This window comes from Cryptotermes secundus, unplaced genomic scaffold (assembly GCF_002891405.2).
Source record: "Cryptotermes secundus unplaced genomic scaffold, Csec_1.0 scaffold1831, whole genome shotgun sequence".
Taxonomy (NCBI): domain Eukaryota; kingdom Metazoa; phylum Arthropoda; class Insecta; order Blattodea; family Kalotermitidae; genus Cryptotermes; species Cryptotermes secundus.
The window spans coordinates 67,232-77,079 of NW_019739257.1; the positions used below are offsets into that span (position 1 = coordinate 67,232).

A 9,848-nucleotide genomic window follows, 5' to 3' on the forward strand; every position below is an offset into this window, starting at 1 on the left:
ACAAGTCAGTTCAAATTTTGGCATTTGCAGATGATATTGATATAATTGGTAGAACACAAAAATCTATGAAAGAAGCTTTTCTTAATTTGGAAAGAGCAGCAAAAAAGATGAATCTACAAATTAACCAAAATAAAAAAAGTACATGCCAGTAACCAAGAAAGACTGTGCTAATGGACCTACATATATTGAAATTGGCTCATATAAATTTCAGGTTGTATGTAGTTTCACTTACCTTGGATCAGAAGTTAACTGTAAAAATGATATCAGTGATGAAATAAGAAAGCGTGTACTTGCAAATAAATGTCTCCATGGCCTTAGGAAACACCTGAAATCCCAATTAATACCCAGGAATGATGTATAAATTACTTATAAGATCAGTGCTATCTTATGCCTCTGAGACCTGGCCACTGTCAAGATCGGATGAAAGACTGTTANATTGATGTAAGTAAAATTTATGCACACACAACAGTTTCAGCGGTTCATTCCTCCTTCACACGAGTAGAGAAATATATTTATTGTAATAAACGCGCAGTTGGTAATTGCTTACAAAAGCTTTTCTGCGTTATTTGCGTTTCAACCCTTTCACTTGTGTAACATTTTTGGTACCCTTTGGTACCCTTAACACCAAACCAGAAGGAAATAGGAGAGTCGGAAGAACAAGGTTAAGATGGGAAGAATGTGTGTGGCAGAACATAAGAATTTTGGGTATAAAGAACTGGAGGAATGTAGCATCGAATAGAGAAGAATGACGAGCAATCCTGAGGAAGGCCAGGGCTCTCAAAGGGCTGTCGTGCCAGTGATGATGATGATGATGATGATGAGTTGCAGTTAAACGTGGCAGCGGCCAACTTACAGCCGTTCAAGTGACTAAGCTGTCGTTGTAGCCTAAGATAAGATAGACATCTGTTTTGCAAAACCTATGCTGAAAGAGGACTTGTATATAGTGCACAAGGAAGAATTTTCAGTGACATGCTATTTGTGTGATATGTACATTTGTAAAAGGCAAAGCCTATTCATGACTGCAAGGGTTCAGTTCCAAAAATAAATCACCGTTCTTGAGCCTCAAGGGATCTGGAGGCAAGACGAACTGATTGGTGGCAAACAGCCAGTCATAAAATAACTCTTGACTCAGAGTTGCAGTTAGATTTACAGAGTGCTGGGGTTTAGTCATTATGAGCAGTTGCTCTCAGAAGCTGGTAACTGAGGCTGGGGACAGTTCAGGAACCCAGAGGAAGGGGAATGCTCGCCATTGGAAGCCACTACCACACAACAGCAGTGAAGACATGATTGTGGACACTAGCGTGTGTGCACGCACATGTACATGTGTGGAGAGAGCTGTGAAGTATAGTCATGTGCTGCATTAGAATGTGCAATGAATGAAGTCATCAGTCCAAAAGCCCTCTATAGTCACTATATCACATGACAGTATATTACAGGGGAAAGATGGTTAAAAGAGCTGAAAAATAAGAGTATATTTTTCATTTCATGCATCCTGTTGTGTTATAATATACAACTTTTTTATTAAAACCATCACAACACAACTATATCAATGTCAGTGCAGAGCCAAAACTAGGCACTGACATTGATATAGTTGTGTTGTGACAGTTTTAATAAAAAAGTTGTATAAGAGTATATGTTTGAAAGGAGTATTCTGTATTTCAGGATAATGATATGAATATCTTGAAAAGAGAAGTAGAACATGCTGATATAAGGAAAGCTCTTGCTTTTTGGTGTGAGATGAACAAATTCCAAGGGATCATATACCCAACTGAAAATGACTATAAGGCAGCTAAAGGTGATGAAGTTCAAATTAAAAAACTAGCCAAAATATTAGCTGAAGCTCGAATTAGAAACAAAAAGTGTCAGCCAGATGGAATTTGTGATGAAAATTATGGAAAGGAATCACATTCATCACCGGGTGATAATAAGGATGAAAGAACATGTTATAATGCTGCTGAATTTGAAGCATACCATGAAATTGATTCAAGAAAACCAGAAGACAAAGTCCTAAAATTCCGCGTCACTTGCATTCGCAATGGGACACATTGCTTTGGCTCTCAAGATGCAGCCTACCATGTAGGGGGAAGACTTCAGGACATGTTTCACTGGATTGTTGACCTTAATTTTTATGACCTTGAAATAATGCTGAACATAAGAGAAGGTAAAATATTATGTGTAAGTGTATATACTTTACAAATATAATTTTTTCTCACATAATTTATAGTAGCACTTTTTAATGCCTACTTTTTATTTTATTTTTGGAACTTCTTCCCTTGATACATTATTCTTACCAAAATGATGAAATATATATTTTTCTATCCTTTTTTTACATAAGGTTACACAGTGAAACTTACTGAGTTTACGAACGATGTACTGATTATAAATTGAGATGGATGTGGTTGTACTTGCTTGCTTGCATGACATTTTAGAAAATAAATTGAAAACTTCAGAATATCTTACCAAAAATATTCAGTCTGAGGATCTTTCAGACGTAAGCCAAAATACCCTTGAATAGTTGGTTGAGGGGCTATGCTACAAGACAGATTCAAGTCCCGATGAGGTCATTGGATTTTTTCAATTGACTTAATCCTTCGAGCCGCACTATGGCCCTGGAGTCGACTCAGCCTCTAACAGAAATGAGTACTAGGAATTAATTCAATAATAATTTTCCTGGGGAGTAAAGCGTGGCCGGTGCATAAGGCTGACAACCTTACCACCATCTGTGAGTCAGTTGTCTAGATAATGTGGGATCCTCAATGTCTTCACTGCCTGTTACAGAGATAGCTTTAATTCTTTTTTTTCCTCCCCCGCTCATAGTACCATAAGATTAAATTATAAAATGATACCTATACAAAACGATCACCTCTGTGGTCTAGTACTCAGTGTTCCTGGCCACAGATCCAGAGTCTGGGTTCAATTCCCGTTTGCTACCAGACTCTCTGAGAAGCAGTGGTTCTGGAATGGGGTCCACTCAGCCTCGTGAGGATAATTGAGTTATTTCAAGTAAACAGCAGCTCCAGTCTAGAAAACCGAAATTAACAGCCATAGGGGTTCATTGTGCTGACCATGCGACACCCTCTGTCCACAGAAAATGGCACTGACTTCACCGACAAGCTGCAGTCGCTTGGTCGGTATAGTTCACTTTCAGACTAAAACCACGTAGTTTCTTTTTGTTTATACATAATGTGTCTGAATGATGTACCTTTTTCACAGTGACATACTGGTGCCAAATCAGATGAAAGTCTTAATTTGTGCCCAGAAATGCTTTGTTCCAGAACTACAGCTGTATCACAGAGATACTGGGTTTTTGGACTTCGTCCATCGTCCGAATTCTAAATAACTAAGAAAAAACACAACGTTTAAGAAACTGGATCTGTTTCCATCCTCAGGTGAGGGAAGACACCAGTGATTGAGGCTAGCTCTTTCTAAGGGACACAACAGAGTAGGTGTCTTCCCTCACCTGAGGACGGAAACAGATCCAGTTTCTGAAACATTGTGTTTTTTCTTAGAGATTTAAAATCCGGACGATGGACAAAGTCTGAAACCCAGTATCTCTGTGTGTTATACACCATCATCAGAACCCTATAGTATTGTAACGTGTTTCGTTACAATACTACTTACAGCTGTATAATTCTACAAGCCTTGTAAGAACAAAGAGACGCATGAAAATCCATATTTTACATGAAGAATGCTCTTACAATCAATGTAGGAATAAGAGTAAGTTCTTGAACTAACCACCAATGTGATGAGCACTGTTGGAACTAGTCTGACAACATGTACTTAAACACACCTATCCTTAACTCCATTTTTCAAGTAATCCAGTAAGTCTTCTAGCCACTCCTGTGAACAACATTATGTAAATGGCCACAGAACTGGGATTAAGTTAGGTTGAAATCTAGTCATCATGGGGACAATACCATATGGCCATTATATTTTGAATGATTCAGCATCTTATGAAATGGAATGTCAGTATGTCATATATTGCAAGGAAAGTTGTAGCTACATAAGAAAGCATTTCCTGACAGTTTACTGAGAATGATCAATTTGATTTGATATGTCTGTGTTGCTCAGTAGTAGAAAAGATAGAGTAAATAATATATGAACATCATGTATGTGCAAGAAACATAAATATTGACCTTCAAATTAAATCTCATTTTTCCCTTCCAAAAATCTAAATGAGACGATGTCATTGAAAGCAGGTACATAAATAGTAGGAGCTTGTTTTCATATAAATTTGCATTTATTTATGTTCAGTAAATTTGTACATATCAGTTATGAGGAAAATTCAAATTCCTACACTATGCATAAGACTGTCCAACTTTTTCACAACTACAACAGCTTTTTTGGTATATTGTGCATTACAATCATTGTATGTATATGTATTTTAACACACAAAACACCCATTGTGATAGTAGTTTCCAAAAAAGTATCAGTGTCCCCCTGATGATGGTCTATAGGGACCAAAACATGTAAGAGTGCTAAGTTTTCAACTAGTAAAAACTTCAGTAGTCACACTGGACGGAGTTGTTTTGTCTTTGTAATTTTTCTACACCTTTCAGATATGCAACATTTGTTTTTTTATTGGGAATAATATACAGGGTGTTTCAGAAAGAGCTTTACAACTTTGAAAGCTTATATAAATTTATACAGAGGGCATACACAACGTTTTGAACTGTCATAATGTAGCAAAACACACCAAGTTTTATCTTGGATAGTTATGGTTCAATGTGACTTCCATTGGTAATGTGGCAGACGTCCCACCTGTAGTCAGTCTCTTGCCACACGCTACGTAGCATCTCTGGTGTCACTTCTACAACTGAGGCAGTAATTCGAGTTCGGAGCTCAACATTTGCAGGCAAAGGTGGTACAAACAATCGATCTTTAACAAATCCCCATAAGAAAAAATCCAGGGGAGTAAGATCCAGGGAATGAGGTGGCCATGCAGTCGGCGCCGCTCTACCAATCCACTGACCTGGGAAACAGGTGTTGAGGTACTTGCACACTTCTCCAAGGTAATGGGGGGTGCGCCGTCTTGCTGGAAGTGAATGTGTCCTTCTTGGTGATCTTTGTCTAACTGTGGAATGAGGAACTCTTGGAGCATGTCCAGATATGCGATACCGGTAATGGTCATCCCCATGAAGAAAAAGGGGCAGTACACTCTTTCTTTGCTGAGGGCACAAAACACGTTCACCTTTGGGCTATCACAAACAGTTCCAGGGAGACACGTTGATTTTCGCTGCCCTAGATCCTGCAGTTGTGGGTATTGACCTTACCACTGACATGAATCATGCTCTCATCACTGGAGTCCAGAAACTTCTCATCGTCTTGTATCCGATGAAACATTTACATACAGAATTCCATATGAACCAACTTATCTGCATCCGTAAGGTATTGAACGATGGATAGTTCGTACGCTTTTAAGTGTAAACGTTTTCGTAACACTCGCCACACAGTAACATTTGGAATACCAGTTTCCCGAGACGCACGTCACATTGACTTTCGTGGACTTCGAACGAAGCTCTCCCTAATCTGTTCCACTGTAGCATCAGAAACACGTGGCCGACTGGGTGTCTTGGCATGGTGCACAGACCATCCGGTCTGAACAAAATTCTTGTGCCAGGAGTAAATTGTAGGCCTACTGGGAGGTTCCTTGCGATACTGAGTGCGAAATTTCCTTTGAACTTGTGTAGCAGACTTCGTTTCTTCGAACCAAAACGCACGAGCACGCTCGGCACCTGTGAAAGTAGCCATCTTGATTTCAACTGCAGGAGCGCTCGCATGAAACTCAGTGTGTTTTGCTACATTATGACAGTTCAAGATGTTGTGTATGTCCTCTGTATAAATTTATATAAGCTTTCAAAGTTGTAAAGCTCTCTTTGAAACACACTGTATGTTGAAAGTTAATAGTGTTTACAATAATTTCCTTTTGCCAGATTCAATGTATTATGGGATGACATTGACAAAAGAATCAAAGCATCATCGAAATATTAATTTCTTTGGTCCTACAACTCTACGAGCAACCATCTGTTACAATATGTTGCGACTTGGACGACCAAAAGTAGGTGATATCATCATTGACCCTTTGTGTGGTGGTGGATCCATTCCCATTGAGGTATGATTGATGTTTCTGATACTGTTATATCCTATTTTAACATTCATGTCAGTACAGAAATTGATAATATTTATGTAGAGTACTTATATTTGTGTTGAGTTAAAAATGTGCAGGGGTTGTGTAAAATAATGGAAACTACAGATATTGTACACATTTATTTATTAATATGGTGTAGGACCACATCTGGCCTTAATACAAACACAGCCCCTCTTGGAATGGACTCGTACAAGTTTCGAACAGTTTCTAGCGGAATTTTATACCATTCTCAAATATCTTCAACTTGCTTTTCAGATGTTGGAGGCATGAATCTGTTTTTCACTCTAGTCTCCAAAACTGACCAGAATGATTAAGTGATGTTCAAATCTGGTGACTGTGCTGGCCAGGGAAGATGCTGAAGTTCACCTTCATGCTCTTCAAACCATGACTGAACAGTTCCAGTTGTGTGAATGAGGACATTGTCATCTTGGAAAACTGCATTGTTATTTGAACATCTGAATCATAAGATGCACCTGATTACCTAACCTGTCTATGTACTCCCCTGCAATAGTTCGGTCATGAAGGGAAATAACGGGACTAACACATTAGCACGAGATTGCTGCCGAAACCATCATAGAACCTCCTCTGTGTTTCACTGTTAGAACCAGGCATACTGGATTGTAGGCTTCCTTGTCTGTTCTGCAGGTGGGAACTCTTTGTGTAGTAGGGAACAGTGTGAAGTGTAACTCATCTGACCATAATGTGCACATGTTTCCAGTTGTCTGATGTCCAGGTTTTCTGGTCATGACACCATTATTTATGCATGAGAGCATTACTTTCAGTAATCAGAGGTCTAGCAATTGCCACCCTACCTTGGATGTTGGAATTGTGAAGCTCACGTCGGACAGTTTTTGTGGAAACGGGGTCTTCATGATGATTATTGTGTTCTGCAGTAGTTGTATGATTTTTCAATACAATCCTCCTCAGTGTGCAATATCTTTTCCTGTCAGGATTGATTTTCGCCCAGTGTTTTTTTTTTTCATTGACATTGTCTTCCCATGATTCGTGTATGCCGACATAACTTTAGAAACTTTCACTCTCAATACACCTACTAATGTGGCAGTTTTTATCACAGATTGTCCAGCTAAACGTGCATCAACAATCTGTTCTTTTTCAAAATCGGACAAGTCTCCCATTTTCCTGTTCTTTCACGTGGACTGTCACTCAACACATTCGCTAATGCACTTATGCAAGCACTACAGAGTGTAAACAAATGGAAGAATAACATCCAGTGTTGCAAACTGAAGTTCTTTCAGTATATCCAACTCAAATTCTATACCCCAGTTTCTTACTGTTTCAATTATTTTGTACATTGCCGACTAAGATGTTGATGGGAGGATTTAATATTGAAATGGACGATAGGAAATTAACTTTCAGGATATGCACTGGATAAAATCTTGAAATAGTGTCTATTGGTGGTGGGGGGTGACTAACCATGTGGGGATTTCTTGAACAGGTGTATAATTACGGTCTCATGATTTGCTCAAGGAAGCCTTGTACAAAGTCAAATTTGGCATAATCCTCCCACAAAGAGTGGCTATGCAGTTTAATTTCAAGTTCTCAGTAACTCTCTGTATTAATATTCAAGAACCATAGGAAAGATGTCTTTCATAACCTTTTTGTGCCATGATTTTTAAGTGGCACTTCCATAAATATGGGTTGTTTGTGATATCATGTTCGCATCATTCCAAACATGATCTTTTTCATTTTTATGGACAACAGTTTTGCTGTGAAGGTTTACGTTATAGACTTAATTGTTCAGTCAGGTATATAAATGCTGTAATGTGGATTTCTTTGTATATGTACAGCTATTTCCATGCTCAGATTAAAATTACAGGAATTTCCAGTTACTGGCAATTTGCTGAATATAACCTGATCTGCAGAGACTTGTCAAACATGTATGTTAACAGTAAAAGAGTTATCTACTATTGATGTATTATTCTTTGTTTATTTTATGGTGCTTTCAGTGCATTGAATATAGGGTCGTGAGAGAGAATTATGGATTGAAACTGATGTGGAAAGAAGCAACTGTGCCTTGATTTGTGTTGCTATCCTAGCAATTGTCTGGGGGGACTAAGGAACGCCATAGAAACCTCAGTTAGGAGAGTCAGTTTCAGGGCCAGTATTTGAACTTGGAACCTCCTGTATATGACTCAAAAATTACAACCACTTGATCGTGACATCCAGTAAATTCTCATGTTATGAAATGCAAGATAATTTTGTAAGTACTATAGTTTACAGCAGTATTGATGCCATAGTTGGTTTGTGTGTTTGCAAATATGAGTAATGGTGAGCGCTCCCCATAGTCATGTCGTCGGCAGTTAATACTGAGGACAGTCATTTGCGGAATTGATATTGTATGAGATATGCCATCTTATTTCAGGGTTCATTAGCCTTTAAAAATTCATATTTTATCTGTGGTGATATACATGAAAAGGCTGTCAACCGAACACAGTGCAATTTGGATCATCTAGAGTGCGGTACCCAAAGTTACGTGGATGTCCTTCATTGGGATGCCACCAATCTTGTTCTACGAGATTCATCAGTGGATATTATTGTAACAGACTTGGTTAGTAGTAGACATGTAATTGTTCTAATGTTGACAGTAATATAGTTGGCAGTCATTATATATATTATTTATAAGTTTGACACTTTTTCGTCTGGTGATGATACTAGTGTGATGTAGCTTATTTTTCTAAGAAACCAAATGTTGTACTATTGTTACTTTTATTTTATTTTTTTTGTTCATAGGTTGCATCCTGTTGTGTGTCACAGACAATATATAATATGTAGGAACTATGCTACTGTCAACACAACAGATATTTCAGTTATTGCACTAGATCTTTATTACTGCAAAATGTGTCGGTCATACGTGACCATCCTCAGGCGGGAACACGTATAGTTATTGAAATACCCATACGGATCCTTATCGGTGCAATGCGTCATATTAAATATTAACCTTTATCGGACGGGCCATTTAATTTCCGGTAGGGGCAGCTGGACGGAGTTTATTTAAATGCCCGTCCTTCTAGAGCAATGAAATTGTAAGCATGTTTCTAAAAATGGTGTGATTTCTACATTTTTTATGATAAACGAACGAAATGAACGCTCCTTTAATGTAGAAAGACTATAGAATCAGATATTCTAATTTACAGATTTTAATATCTGTAAAAAATTTTTACACTGATTCCCAAAATAAAATTTCCCGAAATTCATACATTTTCTGCACCATGCGTTCTAGCAGTGTAATACATTTTCTGCACCATGCGTTTTAGCAGTGTAAGTCCTTGTGGCGACTTCACATTCAATCGTATCTCTTGTTGTAGCTTATTTATCGTATGGGACATGTCGCTATGCACGACTGTTTACGTCTGAAATTCCTCGCTGCCTAATGTGTTAGATAAACACAGAAGTTACTTCTCGGAATATGGTGTTGCCAGATCGGTAATTCGTTCATTCATTGCAGTCAAACCATTGTGTTTGTAACGATTTTGAAACATCGCAGTATAAGGTTAGCCACCCATGACATCATGAAGCAGATATTGGGTTCAGAGAAGTCATGAATGAGATTTTTGTATGTGTGGGCTCGAGGTTAAGATTTATGGCTTCTTATCATGGTCTAAGCACAGAGATTCACTGCTAGCACTGCTAGAGAGCCGTATACATGACGTCGTATGGAAAATGCTGAAATGAGACACAG

General features: G+C 38.3%; 1 protein-coding gene across 1 annotated transcript in view; it reads left to right on the forward strand.

Annotated features, from left to right (window-relative positions):
- The window catches only part of LOC111871924 (THUMP domain-containing protein 3), a 23,902-nt gene that overhangs the window by 9,267 nt on the left and 4,787 nt on the right, over positions 1-9,848 (forward strand). Inside the window, exons 3-5 of the mRNA XM_023865330.1 lie at positions 1,663-2,161; positions 5,934-6,112; positions 8,532-8,717. Coding sequence (XP_023721098.1) covers positions 1,663-2,161; positions 5,934-6,112; positions 8,532-8,717 — 864 coding nt within the window. The remainder of the gene's footprint in view (positions 1-1,662; positions 2,162-5,933; positions 6,113-8,531; positions 8,718-9,848) is intronic.